Source organism: Pteropus medius, unplaced genomic scaffold (genome assembly GCF_902729225.1).
Source record: "Pteropus medius unplaced genomic scaffold, Ma_sr-lr_union100, whole genome shotgun sequence".
Classification (NCBI taxonomy): domain Eukaryota; kingdom Metazoa; phylum Chordata; class Mammalia; order Chiroptera; family Pteropodidae; genus Pteropus; species Pteropus medius.
Genome location: NW_024342542.1, coordinates 1,440,848 through 1,466,950, shown reverse-complemented (window position 1 = coordinate 1,466,950; position 26,103 = coordinate 1,440,848). Strand labels below are relative to the sequence as shown.

At 39.3% G+C, this 26,103-nt stretch overlaps 1 protein-coding gene across 3 annotated transcripts in view; it reads left to right on the top strand.

The window, feature by feature from the left end:
- Window positions 1–26,103, top strand: part of ZNF41 (zinc finger protein 41) — a 54,735-nt gene that overhangs the window by 19,228 nt on the left and 9,404 nt on the right. Inside the window, exons 2-4 of one of the 3 annotated variants that reach the window (XM_039866415.1) lie at window positions 7,051–7,296; window positions 18,282–18,408; window positions 18,682–18,777. In XM_039866415.1, coding sequence (XP_039722349.1) covers window positions 7,225–7,296; window positions 18,282–18,408; window positions 18,682–18,777 — 295 coding nt within the window. In that variant the 5' untranslated portion in view covers window positions 7,051–7,224. Of the gene's footprint in view, window positions 1–7,050; window positions 7,297–12,437; window positions 13,728–18,281; window positions 18,409–18,681; window positions 18,778–26,103 lie in introns of those variants that run through there. The other 2 variants (XM_039866417.1, XM_039866414.1) reach the window with 2 other exon arrangements.

Sequence of the window (26,103 nt, the reverse complement as noted above, 5' to 3'; positions counted from 1 at the left end):
ATATTTCCTAACTTTTTCTTTTCTGATTTTTGCTGGTTTGGTCACATTTCTCTGAAATCCCCTCTAGTTATTATTATTTCAAAATTCTAATATTTGGAATTTTGAATATTTTTATCAATTTCTGCTAGTAGTTGCCTTCGCCTTTCTTATAAATATGTTTGTCTTTATTTTTTCTATTGCTAGATCCAAGTAATGCCAATATAATTTGCATCCAGTAATAAAGATGCTTAATTAGCCTTCTGATTTCACTCAGTAGATTTTGCCAGGGTATTTAAAATTTTCCACTTAGCGATAGTAATAATCTTATTTATTCCAAATACCCAATTATATTTTATTCAGAAAAAAAACTGTATATCAATTGCAAGGATCATTTCTCAAAACTGCTTTCCTCTGATTTTGAGATTTCTGTAACTATTCAGCTTATAATAGTTTAGACTATTCCCTTGAGTATTTTCCTGAAATAGAAATACTGGCATATTATACAATAAATGCTTTTATGTCTAAAATTGTCTGTCTTTTGTCCTGACAGAAGGATAGGAAACAGAAAGGATGGGATTGAAATTCTTAGAAGCATGGTGGAGTGAGAGATGACCCCAGATCTCTCCCTTTTGAAACAACAATAAGCTGAACATATAAAACTCAACAACAACAAAAAAAACACATAACCTGCACACAAGCACGTCTAAGCAAATGTTCTGCGAATAAGAATTACCACAGGTCAGAATCATGGAAGTTAGACAGTGGGGTGGGAGAAACAAAGAAACTGCTTCTCGTAGCCAGAGCTCCTTGCAGGAGGAAGAGGAGGGGAGAAGGTGAAGTGGGTTCCTTGAACAACCCTGTCTAAGAAAACTGTGAGCTCCACGCAATGGCAATGCCCGAGATCAGGGCAGAAAGCAGAGAAGTAGGGATGGCCGAGAAGCAACAGTTGATTATTACCAGCCACAGTTGCAAAATACCAGACTGAGCCGCAGCCCCCATCCTCCAACCTAGAGGGAACCTCTCCCCATTTCTTCCAAACCGAACACCTCTGAGACCCCAAGGGAATCTAACCAAATGTAACCAAAACTGTCACTAACACTGACAGGGACTGAGACTGAGGGTAGTGAGTGTGATTGAATATCTATCAGAAAAAAAAGGCATGATTAAGACTTTATATAGAGCAGGGATCCAAGAGGATTAGATGTCACCTCCTGCAAAACAAAAGAAAAACGCTTTCTTTGCAACAAGCTAAAGAGAGATCTTTATATAATATATCTTCTTTCTGGAAATAAAAGCAGAATACACTTCCATTAATACACAGGTGGAAAAATAGTCCATTAAACACCATGAACAACCAAGGTGACAAGGCGTGTCAGACAGAAAGAGAAAAACCTCCAAAAATAATCTTACAGACATAGAAATATGTAATTTAAATGACAGAGAATTCAGGATGGTACTTCTGAAAAACCTCAATAAGATCCAAAACAATTCATATCAACAATTTCAGGAATTGAAAAAACAACTAGAATGAACCCAAATAAACATCCTAACACTTCATCTTTAAAAAAAAAAAAACTAGAAAAGTTAGAACAAATGAAGCCTAATGCAGCAGAAGGAAAGAAATAAACAAAATTAGAACAAAATTAAATAAAATTGAGAAAAAAATCAATAGAAAAAGCAAGTGCAACAAAGAGTGGTCCTTTGAGACGTCTAATAAAATTGACAAACCCATGGCTAGACTCAATAAAGAAAAAAGAAAAAGAACCCAAATAAAATCGGGGACGAAAGAGGAGAAATTATGACAGATACCACAGATATACAAAGGATCATACAAGAATACTATGAAAAAGTATATAACACCAAATTTAATAACCTAGAAGAAATGGGCCAGTACTTAGAAAGATACAAATTCCCTAGACTGAATCAAGAAGAACCAGAAAATCTAAATAGACCGATCAGCAATATGGAAATTGAAACAATTATAAAAAACTTACCAAAAAGTAAAAGTCCAGGACCAGATGGCTTCAGCAGAGAATGCTACCACACATTCAAAGAAGATTTAATACCTATTTGCCTGAAATGCTTCCAAAAAATCGAAGAGGATGCAATACTTCCTAACTGATTTTTTGAGGCCAATATTACCCTGATACCAAAACCTGGTAAAGATAACACACAAAAAAAGAAAACTACCGACCAATATCTCTCATGAATACAGGTGCAAAAATCCTAAAAAAAGATACTAGTGAACTGAATACCGCGATATATTAAAAAGATTATACACCACGATCAAGTGGGCTTCATCCCAGGGGCACAGGGATGGTTCGACATATTTAAATTGACTAATGTGATACACCACATAAACAAATTAAAAAATAAGGGTCATATGATCATATCAATAGATGCAGAAAAAACCTTTGACAAGATACAGCATCTATCTGTTTATGATCAAAACACTTAACAAAATTGTTATAGAAGGAAAGTACCTTAACATAATAAAGTCCATCTATGACAAACCCTCAGCCAACATTATACTTAATGGTGCAAACCTAAAAACCTTCCCTCTAAGATCAAGAACAAGGCAAGGCTGTCCACTATCACCACTGTTATTCAGTATAACATTGGAGGTCCTAGTGAGTGCAGTCAGGCAAGAGAAAGTTATAAAAGGCATCCAAATAGGAAAAGAAGAAGTCACACTCACTATTTGTGGATGACATGATTCTCTATATAGAAAACCCTAAAAACTCTACAAGAACACTACTAAAAGTAATAAACAAATACAGTAAAGTTTCTTGATACAAAATCATCATTCAAAAATTCATAGTGTTCCTATACTATAATAATGAAGTGTCAGAAAAAGAAGTGGAAAAAATAATTCCTTTCACAATTGCAACAAAAAGAATAACATACCTAAGAATAAATCTAACGAAACATGTGAAGGACCTGTATAATGAAAAGTATAGGACCCTATTAAAAGAAATCGAAGAAGATACAAAGAAATGGAAAGATATTCCGTGTTCTTGGATTGGAAGAATCAACATAGTTACAATGACCTTATTTCCTAAAGCATTATGCAGATTTAATGCAATCCCTATTAAAATCGCATTGGCATTTTTTACATTTTTTAAAGAAATAAAACCAAAATATCATCAGATTTGTATGGAAGCACTAAAGACCTCGAATTGCCAAAGTCATCCTGAGAAAAAAGAATGAGGCTGGAGGCATCACTCTGCCTCCAAATTATACTACAAAGTGACAATAATCAAAATGGTATGGTATTGGCAGAAAAACAGACACGCAGACCAGTGGAACAGAATCGAGATTCCAGAAGTAAACCCATATATATATATGGGCAAATCATTTTTGACAAAAGACCCAAAAAGATACAGTGGAGATAGGAAAGCCTCTTCAATAAATGATGCTGGGAAAACTGGAAAGCCACCTGCAAAAGAATGAAACTAGACTGTTGTCTATCACCACACACCAAAATTAACTCAAAATGGATTAAGAACTTGAATATAAGACCTGAAACAGTAAATTGCATAGAAGAAAACAAAAGAGCTAAACTCATGGACCTTGGACTTAAAGAAGATTTTATGAATTTGACCTAAAAGGCAAGGAAAGTAAAAGATAAAATAAATGAATGGGACTACATCAAACTAAAAAGCTTCTGCTCAGCAAAAGAAACCGTCAACAAGGTAGAGACAGCCATCCTAATGGGAAAATATATTTGCAATCAACGCCTCCAATAAGGGCCTAATATCCAAAATATACAAAGAACTCATATGACTCAATAACAACCCTCCAAAAAACCAAACAATCCAATTAAAAACGGCCAGAGGACCTGAATTGACACTCCTCCAAAGAAGACATACAAATGGCCAACAAATATGTAAAAAGATGCTCCACATCACTAGCTATTAGGGAAATGCAAATCAAAATCACAATGAGATACCATTTCACAAGCGTTAGAATAGCTCTTATCAACAGAACAAGTAATAGCAGGTGTCGGAGAGAATGCAGAGAAAAAGAAATCCTCATACAATGCTGATGGGACTGCAAATTGGTACAGCCACTATGGAATACAGTATGGAAGTTCCTCAAAAAACTAAGAATTGATCTACCAGATGATCCAGCAATCTCTCTACTGGGTATTTACTCCAAAGACTTGAAAATTTATATCCGAAAAGATATTTGTGCACCAGTGTTCATAGATAGCAGCATTATTCACTGTGGCCAGGACATGGAGGCAACCAAAGTGTCCTACGATAGATGATTGGCTAAAGAAGCAGTGGCACATATATACAATGGAATATTACTCAGCCATAAGAAGAAATGAAATACTGCCATTTGCAACAACATAGATGGACCTTGAAATAATCATACTAAGCGAAATAAGCCAGACAGAAAAAGTTGAAAAATCACATGATATCACTTATATGTGGGATATAAACCTAAAAGCAGATGGGAAAAAACAATTTAAATAATTTCTTCAATTAAATAAATAAATAAACAACTTAGAATGCAAAACATTGCGAAATAATAATGATAACAATAATTAATAAAAATTCCAAAAAAAGTTGAAAACCATATGATATCACTTATATGTGAGATATAAATCTAAAAACAACAAACAAACAGAACTAACAGAGACTCATGGACATGAACAATAGACTAGTAGTTACCAGAGGGGAGGAGAGAAGGGGAGTGGAGAGGTAGATGGGGTAAAAGAGGTCAAATATGTGGTGACAGAACGAATTCTAACTATAGGAGGTGAACACACAATGCAATGTATATGTGCCTTATTGTTGAATTGTTCACCTAAAACTTACTGGATTTTGTTAACCAATTTCACTTAATAAAACAAGTAAATAAATAAATAAAAAGAAATACAGACTTTATAAAACATGAAAATAAAATGAAGAAAGCATGCTGTGCTGTGTTGCAAAAATAATACAATTTTTGGATCTGTCACTTTTAGTAATTCATAATTGTTTACTTCTAACATGGCTCCTATTATTGCAAATAAGAAGTCTAGTGCCATTGTGATTCCTTCCTATTGTAAAAAAAAGCATGCTTTTTCTGCCTGGAAGTGTTTTAGGTTTGGTTTTTTTTTTTTATCCTCTTAATTCAATGGCAAATCAGATTTGGGGTTGATTGGGTTCCTCTGGGAGTCAAATATTGGGGTATTTCTGTGAGGAAGGGTCAATGAATTATGGTCCAATCAGATTAGATAATCCAAGGCCTATAGATGTCATTCATATTGGAGTAGTGAATGACAGTGTTGGGGAATCCTTGAAGGAAAATAATTGGAGACATCTGCGGATAAGTGATTGGGACCGCTGTTGAAATTCTTGATGTTTAGAGTTGGAGATGTGAGTATCTGAAGTCATTGATTGGTCCATGAGAGTTACTGATTGTGACACTGCAGTGGTGAATGATCGATTGCAAGCCTGGGATTACCAGTCTTTTGGAGTCGGTTTTGGGGGTCCTATAGGAGTCAGTCATTGGAACCTGTGACATCAGTAATTGCAAGACTCTGTGAGTTGGTATATGATAGATTGGAAGGTCTGTTATTGAGGGTTTTATGGGAGTCACTGATTTTATATATAGGCTGTGTATTATGGCGTCCTATAGGTTGTCAGATTTGGCCCCCAAGGGACTTTAATCAGATCCATGGTTAATTTTCTACTGAGAATGTGTTGCCTGTGTTGGTGATTATTTTAGGAGCCTATGGAAACTAGTTGATGGCACCTTTGGGATACAGTTTTTGTCAGATGGCCAATAGACATAAGAAAAGATTCTCAATATCACTAATCATCAGAGAAATGAAAATTAAAACCACAATAAGATATCACCTCATGCCTGTCGGAATGACTATCATCGATAAATCAAAAAACAACAAGTGTCTGTGAGAATATGGAGAAAAAGGAACCCTCATGCACTGTTGGTGGAATTGCAAACTGGTACAGCCACTATGGAAAATAGTGTGAAGATTCCTCCAAAAAATAAAAATAGAACTACCTTATAACCCAGCATTTGTACTTCTGGGTATTTATCCAAAGAAAACCTAAACACTAATTTGAAGAGATATATGCACCCCTATGTTCACTACAATGCTATTTACAATAGCCAAGATATGGAAGCAACCTAAGTGCCCATCAATAGGCGACTGGATAAAAAGGTGATTATATATATATATATATATATATATATATATATATATATATATTGGAATATTACTCAGCTATAAATAATGAAATCTTACCATTTGCAATGACATGGATGGACCTAGAAGGTATTATGCTAAGTGAAATAAATCAGACAAAGACAAATATCATATGATTTCACTTATATGTGGAATTTAAGGAACAAAATAAATGAACAAACAAAACAAAAACAGACTCATAGATACAGAGAATAAACTGGTGATTGCCGGATGGAAGTGGGGGTTGGGTGTAGGTAGAAAGGTGAAAGGATTAAGAAATACAAATTGGGAGTTACAAAACAGTCACGGGGATGTGAAGTACAGCATAGGGAATATAGTCAGTAATATGGTAATAACTGCGTATAGTGGCAGGTGGGTACTAGACTAATTGGGGAAATCATTTTGTAAATTATATAAATGTCTAACCACTACACTGTACACCTGATACTAGTATAAAATAGTCTTTAATATCAACTCTAATTGAAAAAAATTTAAATATATATATGTTAATGGAATGTGTTCCAGATGCCAAGTAGGAGTGAGTGCTTTAGAAGCATCATTTCGTTTAACTTTAACAGCACTATGAGATGGATATTTTCATCCTCAGTTTTAAGATGAAGAAACTCAGGCTAAAGTTACTTCCCCAAATTCTAGCTAGAACTGAAAAGAGCTGGAATTAAAATTCTCATTCATTTTACACCAAATGTCATGAGTTTTTCCCATATTCTACACTAATACTTGGTGTTCGTTTTACTGAACTTTTCTCTTCCACAGTATCCAGCACAGTGAGCCACCCCTTGGTGCTCCCAAGAAGCATTTTTGGGGTAAACGTTATATGACTGACCATGTGGATACTGTCTTTCCAGGGATTTTTGGAGCCTCTACAGAATCTCTGGACCAGGCCCCGTCGTGAAAGCTGCAGGGTCTTCCCTCCGGTCCCAGCAGCTCTGGCTGAGTCCACAGGTTCCCGCTGGCTTCAAGCTCCTGGGAAGATCAGAGTTGTCAGCAAGGGAGCTTGAGGGCTCAGGCCCAGCGAGAACATGCCAGAAAACCAAAGCTCTCCCCAGTGGTCCCCAGCCTTGGCTGCAGAGGGATATGGCAGCTTGTGTGAGGTGAGGAGGGAGAGGAAATTCATTCAGTGGGGAAATAGTCCAGGCATGTCACCAAGGCCTCAGAGCAAAGGCAGGTGGGTCACAGGGACAGCAGATTCTGGACTCACTGCCCCTATGACAGATTACTATCCTCCTGCTGTGTGAGAACCACATGGCTAATGTTCCACATGCAGAGCCCTGTGTGTTTCAGTGGAAAACATTATGCAGTTGGATGGAGGAAAGGTGGCATGGGGGTCAGCCCCACATCTGGGGTGGGGGCGGTCAGCCTCTGCAGAGTGCCCGTAGACAGGTCTGGGTGGGGGCAGTCACTGTTCCTAGCCAGGGAGATGCTACCCCCAAACCCCAGCACAGGCCCTTCACGCTGCATTGGCTCTTGGCAGATACTCAGCCAATCCCCACCAGAGCCTCCTTTCTGCCTGGTCTCTAGGGATTTGCTGATTTTTCCTCTATCCTGATCTTGGACTGAAAAATCTCCTTTTTTGGAACTTAGAGGATGGCAAGGTAGTAGGGTGACCACAGTCTCCAGGGCCCTTCTGGTTTTCCCTTCTTTCAAAGATGAATATAATGGCCCAAGAAGGGACATGACTTTCCCTGGTGGCTCAGACTGCAAGTGACAGCACTGGACTAGAATTATGTCTCCTGAACATGTCCTCCACCCTTGTCACACTACAGCCCAGTCTGTTTCCCACTAAAAGTTCCCCTGGAGATTCTATAAACAGAGGAAGATGATGAGAGAGCCAGACCTTACTGGACAGCTCCCTCCTTTAGACTGTCTTGTGGATGCTGCACCTATGGAACAGGCTCGCTGTCACAGGGGTTCAGGGTCCTGTGGTCATTAGAATAATATTAAATTTTTTTAAATTATTTTGATTTTTATTATTTCATAATTCATTATTTCACAATAAAATATTAGAAAATGGAGATAAACAAATAGAAGAGAATAAAACATTACTGGTAATTCCAGCATTACTCAAAATTAACCCATGTTAACATTTAGCTATATTTACTTTCAGTTGTTTTTTCCTTTGTATGTGCATGTGTGAATGTATGTGGGTATATGTATGAGTTTGTGAGTGTCTATACATACCACACACATTATATAGCTCAAGTTTAAAACTGCAGTCATAGTATTTGGTTGCCTCCTTTTTAACTTGGCAGTTTAACATAATTTTCTAGGCAGGAAATGTTTTTCTTTATACATACATGATGCATAGCATTATGTCCTTTGGATAGGCTATAATTGATTTAACCAATCTACTGTATAGTCATTTAAAGTGCTTCAGGTATTCTGTTGTGATCGAAACTGCTGTGGTGAAATTATTGCACTTAAATATTTTTCCCCAAGTCACTGAAATTGTATTTCAAGTCAAAGGTATAGGGGCATTAAATGGTAAATGAATCACTGCCTGACAGTACTGTGCTTCCACCCAGTGGAAAATTGCCCTTGGCAAAACTCTGCTCCATCATATCAGTCACAGGCCCACAGATGAAGGCCACAACAATGTGGTCCTCCCCAGTCCTTCTGCACACAGCCACTTGCCCAGCCAATGTGTGGGAAGTTCTAGATGAATGATTCTGAGCTCTGCAAGGCACATTTCTCCACTCATGTCTTCCTTCCCAACCAAGGACCTCTGCCCTTTGCAAGAAGAGATGGAAATGACCAAGATCATGGTGAATATTATTTATTCACTTATTTATGTATTAGATTCTTGTTTATTTTTATTAGATGTCAGGGAGCAGGGAATGGGAAGAGATACCAAGGAACCAATAAACATGTCCCCGGAAGTAGAGAACAGCCTGTTGGACCAAGAAATAGTGGCTGAAGCTGAAAAACAGGCAGAGGGGTCAGTAAGAGAAAGGGATGAAGAATATCCACAGAGAACAGCTGAAGGGATCATGGTGCACTTACTGGAGATGGAGGATCGCCAAGGGGCCCAGAGGACAGGGCCCAGAGTGCAATAGAACATTCAGAAGAAATGGGAAATATGAGTCAGAGGTCAGGGAGCAGCAGAGACCAAGAAGCAGTTGTCAAGGCTGTAGAAGTTATGATAGTGAGGAACAAGGAAGAGCCAGAGGGTTTAAGAAGAATTAGGGATCTAAAAATAGGAAGAGGTACGAGGAGATGGAGAAACGAGATAACAACCAGAGGGACAGGAAAACAGAAGATTCAAGTAAAATGGCAAAAACTAAAAGGTTCACTGTGCTGGGTAAGAGCCAGCAGGACAAGTAACTTCACAAGGCACCATGATTTCAAGGAAAACCTAAGGGGATGAGAAAGACAGAGGAACCAGGGAACAAGAAATGGGAAAGATGAGCCTCGGAGTGGGTAGCAGCCAAAAGAAGCAGGGACCAGCTGCTGAGGCTGTAGAACAGGTGGAGGGGCAGGGAAGTGACAGACCCATGGGACAATTGGAAAGACGGAGAAGGACCTTCAAGGCTGAGAAGTAGCTGAAGGCAGTAGGAACCACATGGAACAAAGAACAGCTCCTGAGGTCAGGGAACAGCCAGAGGGACCTGCAAACATGTGCTTGAGTGTCCACTAGAGATCCCAGGGGCTAACCAGAGAACTAGAGAACAGGAGACATGGGCATTAAAAGTGTGTCTAGTATTGGATAACATCCTGACTGACTAGGCAACTGATAGAGGGACTAGAGAACACCCAGAAGGTATAGTGTCAGTTCTTGAAGATAGTTAGCAGCCAGAGGCCCATGTAGCAGGCACTGAAGCTAAGGACAGTTGCAGAATCCAGGAAGAGGGTGGGGATCAGCCAGAGTTCCCCAGGATAGGGTGACAGGGTTTCCTGAGATGGGGGACTTCCAGTGCTAAAATAGGGAAAGTCATGGGCAAACTGGGATTGTCGCTCACCTTGCCCAGGAAACAGTGGACCTAGCCAATAGCAGCCAATAGTCAGATGCAATGTAAATGATGCAGTAGAAGAAAGTACAGAAGCCAGCATGACATTGAGCACACAGAAGTAGTATGCTTTGATGGTCAAGAGCCTAGGCTAGGAGCCAGGTAGATCTGCCCCCCACAAAGTATGATCTGTGGACCAGACACATGAGCATTAGGTGAGAATGAATTAGAAATGCATTCCAGAACCGCCCCAGGAGCAGGGAAGAATTGAGACTAGAGAGCAGTCAAAAGACTCAAACAGCGGTCAGTCTGTGTCTACTAGAAGGAATGAGAAAGGCTCGTCAGGATCAGGGAATAGCCAAATGGACTAGGAAACAGTCAGAAGAATGGTGCCACAGACTAATGATTACTAGAGGGACAACTGTCAGAGGAAATACAGGACAGTCCAAGGCAACAGGGATCAGTTAGAGGGAAGAAGAAATAGGAGGAGCAGAACAGTTAAGAGGGACCCAGAGACAGTCAGAGAAAGCAACAAATAGCGGTGTCAGGAAAGAGATTGAGGGACACTTATGAGGAATAAGAAACATTTAGAGGGAACAGTAAAAGGAGAGACCAAGGAAGACCACGCAGAGGGAATAAGGACCAGCAGAGGGAGCAGGGAGAAGTCAGGGAACCAGGGTGGGCAGGGTAAGCAGGAAAGGCCAAATGGAGGAATGTAAGGCCATAGAGAATACTCAGAGGGAACAGGAAACACTCAAATGGATAGGCAACATCCAGAGGGAGCAGAGAACAGTCAGATGGATAAGGAACAGCCAGAGGAAACAAAGAACAATTAGATGGATAGGGAACAATCAGAAGGAGCAGGAAAGACCAGGGCATTCCAGACAAGGAGAAACAGGCAGAGAGACTAGGTATCTCACCCCAGGTGAGGGCCCAGTGAACCAAATACTACTTTTCACTTTCAGCCAGCCTAATAAGTGCCCTGGAAGGCCTTCTGCTAGACTGGGACAAGGTACAGAAGGGCAGGATCACATCACAGAAGTCAATGTAGAAATGTGCTGGGGCAGGAGTGAGAACAGCCCTGAGGAGGGAGGTCTGAGCACCAAGCCGTCTGCAGGGCGGGACAGAGCAAATGGCCAGGGACATAATGAGCAGTGAGCAGCTAATCCTGGCAGCCTAGCAGCCCTGGAAGTGAGGGTACATAAGTGAGGACTGAGATGACTCTGTAGAAAGACATTGTGTGGTTCACTGGAAGCCCTGAGGAGCTGGAGTGGGGATTCTCACCTAGCATGAAGTCCTTGTAGGGGACCTGGTGGTGGTAGGAACATATATAATTCTTCATGGTAGAAATGGCCCAGAAAATCAAATCTTTTCATATGTAGCAGGTGAGGCTGGAATCTGGGTGAATCTCTGTTAGCAACTTTGTACCCAAATCTCTAGCTTCAAAGCCCCCTCCATCACTCCACATACGCCTACCCAGCCAGGATGGGGTTCAAAAATTCTATTTTGGTGGAGAAAGGAATCAAAGAGGGGCTTCTGTGGGCAATATACCTTGTCTATATTCATCTTGTATCTGTTAAGGCTCATTGTAATGCCTGGTGTGGTCTTGGTACACTTTCCGTGACGAACGTGGCCTTAGTGACTCCCAGGGAGGGAGAGACATGTGAGGTGGTCTTTTGTCCACCAACTTGGGCTGCCAGGCACCTGGTAGGCAGTAGTAGTTCTTAAAATGTTTAACAATGTCAGATATTAGATATGTTAATCCTTCCACACTAGCTGATAAATAGCCAATTCTCTCCTGCTCCCTGAGGCTCTTTCACTGTATCACCCACACACCTGCTGGTCTGTCCTGGGGCAACTGGCAAGAGAACAAGGGTCAGGAAGATGGGCAGACAGAATGAGAGCTTCCTTCAAGCCTGTCCCCAGGGTTCTCACTGAATGTGAGCCCTGTGGGGACAGGTCAGGTGTATTACTAGGTCACAGGTGGAGGTCCTGCTCCTCAGTAGCCCTATGGGCTATGCTCAGGAGAGCTGGTGGGTGGAGAAGGGCTGGGCATGGCCCAGTGCTTTTGGATCTACCTCCTCCAGGAACTGATGGTGAAACAGGTACTGTGAGCTTCCTGCCTGTTCTGCATTCCTGAACACTCGCTGTTGAGGGGAGGGCATCCAGGGCCCCAAAAGGCCAAAGGGTCTTTCAATGAATAAAGGTTCCTCATTTACTCATAGTCGATTTGTTATATCTTTTCTTTGATACTTAATGCATTTTTTTTGGTCTGTTTTAGGAAATCCTCATCTACCCCAAGGCTTAAATGAATATTCACCTATATTTTCTACAAAGAATTTTAAACTTTGGATTCTTTCAAAATAATTTAAAAATTGAAGAGCTATTACAAAATAGTACAAAGAACTATATATGCCTTGATCCAAAACCACCAATTGTTAACATTTTGACATTTGCTTTCATTGTCTTTTCAATTTATATATGCATATATGTGTGTATGTCTTTGTATACACATAGATGTATTAGAACTTTATTTTCTGAACCATTTGAGAGTAATTTGCAAACTTAAATCCCCTTTACCCCTAAATACTTTAATGTTTATCTCTTAAGAACAAGGATATTCTCTTACATAACCATAGTTACAGTTATCAAAATCAAAATATTTAACTTGATATAATGCTATCTAATATACAATGTGTATTATCTAATTATCTAATATACAATATGTAATATACAGTTTCCCCTGCTGTCACAATAATGTTCTTTATAGCATTCCCCCTGATCCAGGACAACCAGGTTCATGTATTGCATTTAGTTGTCATGTCCTTTTAGTCTTTAATCTGGAACAGTTCCTTAGCCTTTCTTTGATTTTCATGACACTGACAGTTTTGAAGAATGTCCCTTAATTTAAGTTTGTTTCTTGCTTCCTCATAATTAGTTTCAGGTTATTCTTTTTTTTCAGAAATAACACAAAAATGATGATGTGTTCTCAGTGGCTCGTGTCAGTAGGCATTTAATATTAATTTGTCCTTTATTGATAATATTAACTTTATTGATAATATTAACTGGCTAAGATGCTGTCTGTCAAGTACTGTGAAGTTACTATCTTTCTATTTTTAATTAATAACAATTGTGTGGGGAGATTCTTTGAAACTATGTGAATATGCTGTTTCTCATACTTTTGTCCACTAATTTTAGCATCCGGCGATGATTCTTGCCTATAACAATTAATTGCTTGCTGTTTCCCTGATGGTATTTTTTCTAATTCCATCATTTCTTCTACATTGATTAGTTGGTATTTTATTGTATGGAAAAACATTCCTTGCTTTGATGATGAAAGTAAAATGATGTGCCAGGCACAAGGAGCACACTTTGATTTGCCTTCACTAATAGGAACTAGACCGTTTTGCTCCTATTAGTGGAGAAATGACTGACTCCAGGGTTAGAACAGAGAAAGTACAGAGTGATCCAGATGAACTCGTTGTGCTGGAAAGTAATGAGGTGCTCAAAAGATGGGGACATGTCAAAAAGACACAGGAGTCAGCCTGAAGGAACTCTCTGGCCAAATCTGGGACAATGTGAGTAGCAAAATAAATAATAGTGGCAATAGATTATAACCCACTAAATAAAGTAGAAAGTCACCAGTCCATATGATAGGTAGATAGGCAGATGTGTAGTTAGGCAGATAGATAGGCAAGAAGTGAATGCTTCTTTTTAATAGCATTCTGATCTTTTATGGTGTGTCCACTAATTTCTCCAGTCTTTCTGAAAATAACATTGGTAGTTTGCTACAAACATTAAAATTTTTGAAATAATTATAGATTTATAGAAAATTGTAAAGATCGTACAGAGAAGTCCCATGTAACCCTTTACCCAGTTTCCCTCAGTGTTTACATCCTGTGTCACTAGTATCACAAACAGGAAACTGACATTACTATATTGTGTGTGCGTAGTTCTCTGCCATTTTAAACATGTGTAGACGCCTGTACAATAATCCAGATACAGAACTATTCTATCACATAAGTCTACTGGTGTTGAAATTTTACCAGCTGGAGTAAAGTGTAGAAAACTTACCTCCCTTTAAGTCCTCTTACACTTGGAGTTTATAATAAAAATGTCTTAAGTATTTCCTCTGCATACATGGAGAGCCACATCAGACAATGTTATACTTTTTGCTTTGACCTTCAGACAATTTTAAAAACTCAGGAACAGAAGAAAAGTCTATTGTATTTACCTATATTTTTGTTCTTTCCATTTTTCCTTCTTTCCTGATGTTGCAAGAATCCTTTTTATTATCTCCTTTCTGTTTAGAGAACTTCCTTTAGCCTTTCTTTTAGGGTACGTCTACTGGCAACACATTTTCTTAGTTTTCTTTCATCTGAAAATGTCTCAATTTCCCCTTCATTTCTTTTTTTTAATGAAAGCTTTATTGAGATATAATTCACATGCTATACAATTTATCCAAAGTGTACGATTCAATGTGAGTTTTGTATATTTATAGATATGTGTAACCATTACCAGTCAATTTTAGAACATTTTCATTACCTCAAAAGAAACTCTGTACCCTTAGCCATCACTTCCCTACCCTGCATTCCCCCTCCCTACTTCCCCCAATCCTAAATAACTACTAATCTACTTTCTATCTCTATAGACTTCATTATTCTGGACATTTCATATGAATGGAATTATGTAATGTGTGATCTTTGTGTCTGGCTTCTTTCACTCAACATAATGCTTTCAATGTTTATTCATATTGTTGCATGTATCAGTATTCCATTCCTTTTTATGGCTGAATAATATTGCATTTTTCAGATATACCACAATTTTTTAATGCATTTGTCAGATGATGTACATTTGGGCTGTTTCCACCTTTTTGAATATTATGAGTAATGCTCCTATAAACATTCGTTTTTTTATGTAGACATATATTTTCATTTATCTTGAGTATACATACACTTAGGAGTGGAATTGCTGGGTCAAATAATAACTCATGTTTAACTATTTGAAGAACTGCAAGACCGTTTTCCAAAGCAGCGGCACCATTTTACATTCCCACCAGTAGTATGTAAAGATTCCAATTTCTCCACATCATCATCAGCACTTGCTATTATCTGACTTTTTGATTCTAGCCATCTTAGTGGATGTGAGGTAGTATCTCATTGTAGTTTTGCTTTGCGTTTCCCTGATAATTAACGATGTCAAGCATCTTTTCATGTGTTTGTTAGCCATTACCTCTTCATTCCTGAAGGATCATTTTGCCAGATATGGAATTCAGGGTTGACAGTTCTTTTCTTTCAGCACTTGAAAAATGTGCCACTTCCTTCTTAACTCCATGCTTTCTGATGACCAATCTTGTATCACTTGGTTTCCCACCTCTAGGTAAGGTGTCATTTCTTTCTTGCTGATTTCAAGATGTTTCCTGTCCTCAGTTTTCTGAAGTTCGCCTATACCGTGTCTTGGTGTAGATGTCTTTGATGTATCCTCTTGGGATTTGCTCAGCCTCTGGGTTGATATCTTTTGCTAAATTTGAGAAATTTTCAGCCATAACTTCTTTTTCAGCCCCACACCTTTTCTCTTCTCCTTCTGGGACTCTGAAGACATGAATACCAGATCATTTGTTATAGTCTTACAGATCCCTGAGACTCTGCTCATTTTTTCCTAATCATTTTTCTTTCTGTTGTACAGATTGGATCATTTCTATTGCTCTGTGATCAAGGTCTCTGTCTCTTTCCTCTGTCCTCTCCACTCTTCTATTGAGCTCATTGTATTTTTCAGTTCTAAAATTTCCATTCAGTTCTTTTTATCTTCTATTTCCTTGCTGAGACTTTTTCTTTTTTTGCATTTCTTTTAAGTACATAAAAGCATTTTTATGATGGCTACTTTTAAAATCTTGTCAGATAATTCTAACATTTGTGTCATCTCGATGTTGGTGTCCGTTGATTGTCTTTTCTCATTCAAGTTGAGATTTTCCTGCTTCTTCATATGATGCCTGATTTTCAGTTATGTCCTGGATATTTAGGGAAGTATGAGATTCTGGATATTATTTAAATCTTGCATTTAGCAGTCCTCCTCTTACTCTGTTCTGCTAGAAAAGGAGAATCTAATCTCCTCCTTTCTGCCAAGTGGAGGTGGGAGTTCAGGTTCCCCACATGGCCTTCTTTGACATCCCAGAAAGAGACGAGTACCTTGTTACTGCTGGGGGTAATGGTAGTGGTGGAATGTCAGGCTCTCCAGGAGACTGCTTTGTTCACCATCCCGGTGGGGAGACAGAGGGGTATCATGTTACTGGGTGAGGGTGGAAGTTTGAGATCCTCATGTAACCCAAACTGATACTATGGGGAGGGGGCTCATTAGCCCCAAGCAGAGATGAAAATTTAGGCTCTCCACTCAGCCTTTGCTGATGGGAATGTGGGTGGAAAGCCATAGTTTTTCTTGTGATGCTTACTGGAGTAAGGCAGTTATTATCTAAAATTTTCTCTTTTGCTAAATTGCCCCTTTCCTGGTTCTTTGGTTAGAGGAAATATTCTTGCGAAATTTTTTGTCTACACCAATTGGCATTATGGGTTTCCAGCCTTCCCAGGACCTAGTCCAGGATATATGAGGCAGAAAGAAAACTCAGGGAAACCACTGCTGTGTCATTCTTCAGGTTCTGAGGTCCCTAGCCAGTTTGCCTTTCACCAACTGACAGTCTTCTTATCTTTGTTTTACATATAATATCAAAAGTTTTTATCTCTACTTAGCAAATTGGAGCAAGGGAGAATCATGTCAATTCCATTTCGGTCCCATTGGTAATTTTTTACTTAATTTTTAAAATAGGTAATACATTCGCGTGGTTCTCTCCCCAATTCCCCGGGTCTCCCTAGCATAGAAAAACAGTCCTAATTATTTTGTGGATGGGTGGGTGGAGTATAGAGATTATGCAAATAAAAACAACTAAGAAAATATCCTTATTTTTCAACAAAAATAGTAGATACTGTTCCTGTTATATTGAACACTGATTTTTTAAAATTACTGTTAATTTTTAGCTTTTATCATGAAATATTACACACATTTTAAGTAATGCTGCTGTAAATATTCTTGAACATGTCTTCTGCTGCACATGTTCCAATCAGGCATATTTCCATGAGTAGAATCACTGTGTCTTAATGTTGGCATGTCTTCAGCATTGCCAGATAAAGCCAAAATGCTTTCCAGCATAGTTGTACCAGTTCACACCACCATCAGCCATATGAGAGTTCTCATTGCACCATATTCTCGTCATCGTTTCATATTATCAATCTTCTACATTGAAGACATTCTAGGGATTGTGTAGTGCTGTCTCATTGTGGCTTCAATTTGCATTCCTTGGTTACTAAGGAGGTTGAGCCCTTTTCGTTGTCTATTGAGGCTTTGGATTTCCTCTTTTGTAAAATGTCTGTTCAAATCCTTTGCCCACTTTTCTACTACGTGGTCTGTTTTCTTCCTATTGGCTTGTGAGAGTTATTTACAACCTCTATATATGAGCCTTTGTTAGTAATATATGTTGCAGTATCTTCTATTTTGTGGCTTTTTTTTCTCTTATAATGCTGTCTTTTAAATGAATAGAAGTTTAAAACTTTATTGTAGACAGACTTATCAGTCTTTTTCTTTATTATTAATGTTTTTTGTATCTTGTTTGAGAATTATTTCCCTAATCCAAGATCATGAAAACATTTGTCTACATTTTTAAAGACTTTACTGTGTTTCCTTTCCCCCATATATTTCTTCTAAATGTTTTTTTTTAGCACTCTTTGTTTCTATGTTGGTTATCCAAGTATTTAATTTGTTCTATATTTTATTTGACTCTACTGCCATTGCCTAGCACATAATAGATCAGTAAATGTATTGTATCTAGTTCCTCCATTAACTAGAGGACTTAAAGAGAGCTCATCTTAATCCTATTTTTTGAAAAAGAATGACTCAATGAATAAGTGAATGAATGTAGCACACAATGAATGCCAAGATACTTCGGTAAGTTTTTCTCTCACAAAATAAAAGGCAAAGCTAGGTATTTAGTGCATTATGGTAAAAGTCATTAAAAACATTTTCAATTTATCCTCCCTTCATCCCTCAGTGCTGACAATGTAATTTTGAACAGGATTGTGTTGTTACAGGTCTCAATATCATTTGAGGATGTGACTGTGGACTTCAGCAGAGAAGAGTGGCAACACTTGGACCCTGCTCAGAGATGCCTATACCGGGATGTGACACTGGAAAACTACAGCCATCTGCTCTCAGTCGGTAAGCTCTCAGCCACCCTAAGTGTCTACCAGGGAACTCAGTAAGGCTGTTTCCATTTTCAGCTGCTGAGTGCTCTAGGACATCTCAAATGTGTGATGGTGCCATCCTTGATTTGTCTAGAGTCTTCAGACCCTTTCCGGCACTATTATTATTACTCAATTCCCAGCGAAATGTGATTACTTTTCTGTAAAAAAAAAAAATATGGAAGTGCCATTGATAGATCCCTGAAACTCATTTAGCTGGACCTAATCCTGTATCATGTCTTGTTAACAGGTTACCAAGTTCCCAAACCAGAAATCATTTTCCAGTTGGAGCAAGGAGAAGGGCCATGGATGTTGGAGAGGGAAACCCCACATCAGAGCTATTCAGGTGAGTGAGTTTGACCCAGGCAGATGGAAGTCATGGAAGTAAATCTCACTTTTGTAACAGAAGTCAGTACCTTCCAAAGACTGTGAAGATAATCTGTCTTAAAAGTTCTAAACTTTTGGATTTGCTTGGAGATAGTTGATATAAGTTTTTCTGATATCTAAATGCTATTTCCAGGTATGACTCTTGTCACATCTATTGTCTTCTTCTCTTGGATTTTTGACAAAAGAGCTGTCTCTAATCCTGTACACTGGATTACATACATACCATCCAATTTTATCTAGGACTTTTTATTCTTCCTGCTCCACCTCCTCCCCCTTTATCTTAGATTCTTTCCTCGTACATTCAGGTATTTTAAATTTTCTTTCCTTTTATTCCAATTCCTCATATCCATTACTTATGCCTCTTCCCACAGGCAACTGGTCTAATATAATTTATCTTTGAATTTGTATAGTATTCTCTTAAAGCCTAAAGTATTGGTTTATGAGTATATATTTTTAGTTTATATAAATTATATTGTGCTATGTGTCTTAATTCTTTTCTTTTTTTCACTCATCTCTAAGTTCTGTCCATATTGCAGTGTGTTCATCTGACTTTGTTCCTTCAAATTGCATAGAATTGCACAGTGTGCCAGCACCACATCTTACTTACCCATTCATCCCATAGTGGAAACTAGGGTTGTCACTAACTCCCGGCTGATACAAACAACTCTACAATAAATTTCTACATAAACGTTCCCTTATGGATCTAATTGAGTTTTGCAGAATTATCATCCTGAATTCTCTGTCATTTAAGTTACATATTTCTATGTCTTTAAGCTTATTTTCTGGAGATTTTTCTCTTTCTCTCTGAGATGCCTTTTCACTTTGGTTGTTCATGGTGTTTAATGGAGTATTTCTCCACCTGAGCATTAGTGGAAGTGTATCCTCCTTTTCTTCTTTTTCCTGAGAGATTTATTATATAAACATCTCTCTTTAGCCTATTGATAAGAAGGCATTTTTCTTTTGGTTTCCAGTAGGTAGCATCTAAGCCTCTTAGATTCTACTTTATATAAAGTCTTAATAATGCCTTTTTTTTCTTATAAATATTCGATCACTTGCTACCCTCAGTCTCAGTCTCTGTCAGTGTTATTGGCAGTTTTGGTAGTGTTTGCTCAGATTCCCCTGGGGCTCAGCAATGTTCGGTCTTGGAGGAAATGGGGAGAGGTGCCCTCTGGGTTGGAGGATGGTAGCTGCAGCTCAGCTTGGCATTTTGCAACCGTGGCTCGTAATAATCAACTGTTACTTCTCTGCCATCCCCACTTCTCCATTTTTCTGCCCTGATACCTGGGCACTGCCACTGCGTGGAACTCACAGCTCTCTCAGGCAAGGCTGTTCAGATAATCCACTGCACCTTCTCCCCTGCAGGGAGTTCTGACTGCAAGAGGCAGCTTCTTTGTTTCTCCTAGTCTACCGCCAGTCACTTGTGGATCTGACCTATTATAGCTCTTATTAGCAGATCCCTCGCTCAGACGTGCTACTATGCAGGTTGGGTGTTTTTTGTTAAGTTAGATGTTCAGCTTATTTTTGTTTCAAGAGGAGAGATCTGGGGACATCTCTCACTCCACCATGTTTCTGACATAATTTAATCCATTAACATTTAAAGTAATTATTGAAAAAATAATTGTTGATATGTAGTTGCTGCCATTTTATTATTCATATTTTTTACACTTTTTTCTTTTTATTAAAGAAATCCCTTTAATATTTCCTGTAATACTGGTTTAGTGGTGATGAGCTCCTTTAGCTTTTTCTTGTCTGGGAAGATCTTTATCTGTCCTTTGATTCTCAATTATAGCTTTGCTGGGTTTGTATGTCTATTTTCTTTGGCAAGTTAAAGAAGTTTCTCATTATTATTCCTTCAAATGGATTTTCAAATCTTTGCTGTCTCTTCTTCTGGTATCCCTATGATACGAATGTTGGTACATTTGATGTATCAGAGGCCCCTTAAACTCTCTCTTTTTGGGGGGGAATTCTTTTTTCTTATTGCTGTTCTGATTGGGTGTTTTCTGCTACCTTATCTTCTAAATCACTGATTAGACTCTCCGGTTCATCTAATCTACTGTTGATTCCCTGTGATCTATTCTTCATTTCAGTTATTGTATTCTTAATTTTGACTGGTTCTTTTTTATGTCTTTTATCTCAGTTTTTATGTGTCCTAGCTCTTTGTCGATGTTCTCACTGAGATCACTGAGCATTTTTATAACCAGTGTTTTGAACTCTGCATCTGGTATATTGCTTTTTTCCATTATCCTTAGTTCTTTTTCTAGAGTTTTGTTTTCCTCTTTCAGTTCAGACATATTTCTATGTTTTCCCACTTTTCCTGCCTTCTTATGTTTGTTTCTATGTATTAAGTAAAGCTGCTATGTCTCCCTGCCTTTGTATAGTGGCCTTATGTAGTAGGTGTCTTGTGGGGCCCAATCTCCCTGGTCACCTGAGCCAGGTGCTTCAGGTGTGTCCCTTGTATGGGTTGTATGTGCCATCCTGTTGTAGTTGAGCCTTGGTTGCTGTTTGGACATCAGTGGGAAGGATCGACCCTTGGGCTTACTGCCTGTGAGAACTGGCCATGACTACAGTAGAAGAGCTGCTGTGCAGGGGATGACCCTATGGAGCAGAATTCGCTTTAGTGGGGCCCTAGTGACTACCCAGTCTGCCTAAGGGTGTGTTGTCCTCAGATGTGGCCCTGGGTAGTGCACTGGCATGGTCTGAAGCCAGCCACTAGGCATACTAGTCCTGGGACCTCCTGGGAGGTACTGCCACAGGAAAAGTTCAACTAAACCTTGTGCTCTGCCTAAGGCAACCTGGCATGAGCCACCAAGCAATCAGCAAGTGGCCACCATCAGTGCTGGGCTTGAAGGTGCCTCAAGAGGCCAAGCCTTGAACCAAACCCAGCTTCCACTAGTGACAGGCTTGGGGTTGCTCAGCAAGAGTTATGGGGCATGTACAGGCCAGATACTTCTTGTTTTGGTTTTGTGAACCTTTGAGAGATTTTAGGACAGTCTGCAGCATGTGCCAAGACAAGCCATTCATATGGAAAAGCCACTTAAAGTGGCTTGGGTGGGCCCACAAGTTGGGTCAGGCTGGGTCTCAGGGAAGTCACCAGGGCTGTGTGAGACTAGTGTTAGCCAGTTTGATGGAGAGACAGATATAGTGGCCACCTCCATCTGCATGCTGGGAGTGGGAAGTCTCAACAAAGAAACAATGGATTCTACCAGTACTTCTGCCTGGGAGAAAGCTGCCCCTCCAGCTCTTGCCCTGAAGCAAGACAATTCAGTTCCAACCCTATATGTCCTTGGTGCCTTTCAAGCTGCTGCTCCAGTGCTGGAGCTCAGAGTGAGTGAGTCCATCAGGGAGTGATTTTATGTGCGGACCCTTTAAGTGATGTGCCTGGGTCTCCAGCTGGACTCTGTCTCACTCAGTCACAATCTCTGCTGGTTTTCATAGTCAGAACTTGTGGGAACTTCTCTTCCCAGCACTGGAACCCTGGGCTGGGGAGCCTGGTGTGGGGCTGGGCCCCCTCGCTCCTCAGGGAAGACCTCCACAGCCTAGATATCCCTCATGATTTTTAACTGCCACACACAGGTGTGGGACCAACCCCTTTTGTGTCTCTACCTCTCCTACAAGTCTGTATATCCTTAGTTGTAGGATTTCTGTTCAGCTAGACTTCAGGTGATTCTCAATTATGGTTGTTCTATAGTTTAGTTGTAATTTTGATGTGGTCATGAAAGGATGCAAACACAGTGTTTACCTACTCCGCCATGTTGACTGGAAATCTGAAGTTCATTTTTTGCACATGACTATAGTCATTTCAACATCATTTATTTAAAAAATTATTCTTTCTCCACTGAATTGCCATTGTACCTTTATTGATAATCAGTTGTCGTTTGTGTACTGATATCTTTCTTAACTCTTCATTCTGTTCCATTAATCTATTCATCTATCTTTACACCACTCCCATGCTGTTTTGATTAGTGTAGCTATGTAATAAATCTGAAATCATGTAGTGTTTGTCCTCCAACTTTGTTTTCTTCTCTTTCAAATTGTTTTGGCTATTCTAAGGCCTTAATATATATCTATATGAATTTTAGAATTAGTTTTTCAGTTCTAGAAAAGTGAATTTTGATTAGGGTTACATTGACTGAAATCAGTTTGGAGAGAATTGAAGTCTTAACATTATTGGGTATTTCAATCCATGACCAATTATATTTTTCTCAGCAATGTTTTCTACTGTTCAGTGTACAGGTCTTATGCATCTTTTGTCAGATTTATCCCTAAGTATACTATTTTTTCCAGCTTTACTAAGATATAATTGACATATAACATTGTGTAAGTTTAAAGTGTACAATGTGTTGATTTGATACATTTATATATTGCAAAATGATTACTTCTGTAGTATTAGCTAACCCCTCCATCCTGTCACATAGTGACCATTTCTTTTTTTGTAGTAAGAACATTTTAGATCTACTCTCAACATTCAAGTATATGATACAATATCACTAGCTATAATCACCATGCTGTACTTTAGATCCCCAGAACTTTTTTTATCTTTTAACTGGAAGTTTGTACTCTTTGATAGGGAGAGAGAAACCACATACTAATTTGAACAGGGAAAGTATAACATAAAGAATTATTAGCTATAGTGAGATTGCAGTAATAAGGGATTGGCTAGTAAAGGTAAAGAGATCTCTAAAGAATAAAGGAATAGCAAGACTAAAGAACAGACAGTACCTCTAGGACTGTAATGGAGCAGCCAAGGAAATGCTTCCCCCACTTCCAAGGGATGAGACCCAGACTTTTTCAGGGGGGCATAGCTGTGTTCATGGCATGGCAAAACAGTTTCTGTGCCATGCTGGTGGAACTTGCTGGAAATCTGCTCTCTGGGATTCCAGAGAAACCTGACCATGGGGAAATGTCTTAATGGAGGTATTCCACTACCAATCATCTGAGAGAAGTGCCACGGTAAACCACTGGGTGCTGCTGATTACAATTCACTGCAGAGCCTAGAGCTAGGGAAGCTACTGGTGCTGCAGGAGCTGGATACTAGAGGTTACCCATTGCAGGAGCTGAGTGCCAAAGAAGCCACCTACACTGTAAGACCTGGATGCTGGGGAAGTTATATGTGCATCAGGAGCCAGATATTGGCAAAGCCACCCACACTGCCTGAGACTGGTGCTAGACAAGCTGCCCTAGTTGGAAGAGCCTGCTGAGAGCTCACTAGAACCAGGAAGCAAAACTTTTTCCTCCTGCAATGTCTCTCCATTACCCTCTACTAACCAAGCTCATCATTGTGCCAGCTGGCAAAGGGAATAACATATTTAAAGAAACACAGATTCATTTTTATAGAATGGACAAGGAAGCAGGAATTTGGAATTGAAAGACAATAAATTGATAACTGGCAAACTTATTCTTCAGTTTTCCAAAGCAACGCATGGAAAATATTTAGTAAAGTTAAATTTGTTGAATTTGGAAAGAGAGAGAGAGAAGGACATTTTGCTCTCTTTCAGAGGATTTTTCAAATGTCTGCTCAGAGGAATTCAAAGGACCATAGATTACATTTGAAAAGGGAAGACAACTATGCGAAATGTTAACAATTTTAGCCTTTGCATATTAATTCATTCTGTTAGAACACAAAACTGCCAAATTGAGTATCAATATGAGTTGTACCATATCTGCTTTATAAATTCATAGAACCTTCCTAGAGGTGTATTGAAATTAGAGCTAATATCAAGAATAATCCATTTTGAATATGCACAGAGGAGCAAAACAACAAGCTTAATATAAATGTATGTCTCTCATATAAGAATTCTGAGGTGAATGGGTCCATTCAACATGTCACCTCTAATCTTGATGCATCATTCTGGGACCATGTCCCAAATCATTGCTCTGCCATCTCTTAGGGCAGTTGTCAGCTGCATGATTAATATTGGATGATTGTTGAGTCCAGTAGAAAGGGAAAGGAGGAATAAAGATTTGCCCCCAGAAAGCGGAGAAGTGGGGCAAGACTGCAGAGAAGCAACAGGTGATTTTTTACTGGCCCCGGTTAACTGAGGCTGAGCCACAGCCCCAACCCTCAACCCAGAGGGCCCTTCCCCCCATACCCTCCAAGACCTATCACCACAGAGCCCCAGGAGAATCTGAGAAAATGCTGCCGCTGAGACTAAAGCTACCTCTCACAGCCTCTGGAGCTCTCTGCAGGAGGAGGAGGAGAGAAGAAGGAGGACAAGTTCTTGTGGCAGAGTTCCCTGAACAGCTCTGCCTTGGAAAACTGTGAGCTGTGGCCAGCTGGCTGCAAGGCACAGTCATCAGGGCAGAAAGCAGAGAAGCAGGGTGGGACCGCATAGGAACAACAGTTGATTTTTGCTGGTGGAGATTGCAAAACTGAGGCTGAGCTACAGCCCCCAACCCCGACCCAGAGGGCCCCCCACTACCCTCTAGACCAATCACTGCGGAGCCCCAAGGGAATCTGAGCAAACGCTACAGAAACTGCTAGGGATCCTAGAGGCTTAGACGCCACCTACTGGAAACTAAAAGAAGAGTGCCTTCTTTGCAGCAGGCTAAAGAGAGACCTTTATATATATAATAAATCTTCGTTCTGGAAAAACAACAGAATACACTTCCATTAATGCCCAGGCAGAGAAATAGTCCATTAAACACCATGAACAACCAAGGAATCAGAGCATCTCAGAAAGAAAGAGAAAAATCTCCAGAAAATAAGCTTACAGATATAGAAATATGCTACTTAAATGACAGAAACTTCAGGATGGTACTTCTGAAAAAACTCAATGAGATCCAAAACAAATAATATCAACAATTTCAGGAATTTAAAAAAACAACTAAACGAGCAGAGCTAAAAGGTTGAAACCCTCAAGAAGAATAGAATAGATAATCTGGAGATGAAGAACACACTGCAAGACTCGAAAAATGAAACAGCAAGCCTGGGAAATAGTTGACCAAATGGAGGAAAGGATCAGTGATATCAAAGACAGAAATCTAGAAATAAATCAGAAAGAAGAAGAGAAAAACTGAAGAATGAAAAAGAATGAAAGAGAAATACAAGAACTAGCTGATACCATCAGGAGAGGAAACATAAGAATAATGGGCATTACCGAAGGCGAGGAAAAGGAGCAAGGACTAGAAAGCATTTTCAGACAAATAGTGGACAAGAATTTCCCAAATCTAAGGAATGAGCTGGAGCTTGGAATTCAAAAACTTAACAGAACACTCAATTATCTCAACCCAAAAAGACCTTCACCGAGACACATTGTATTAAAGTTATCAAAAATCAATGACAAAG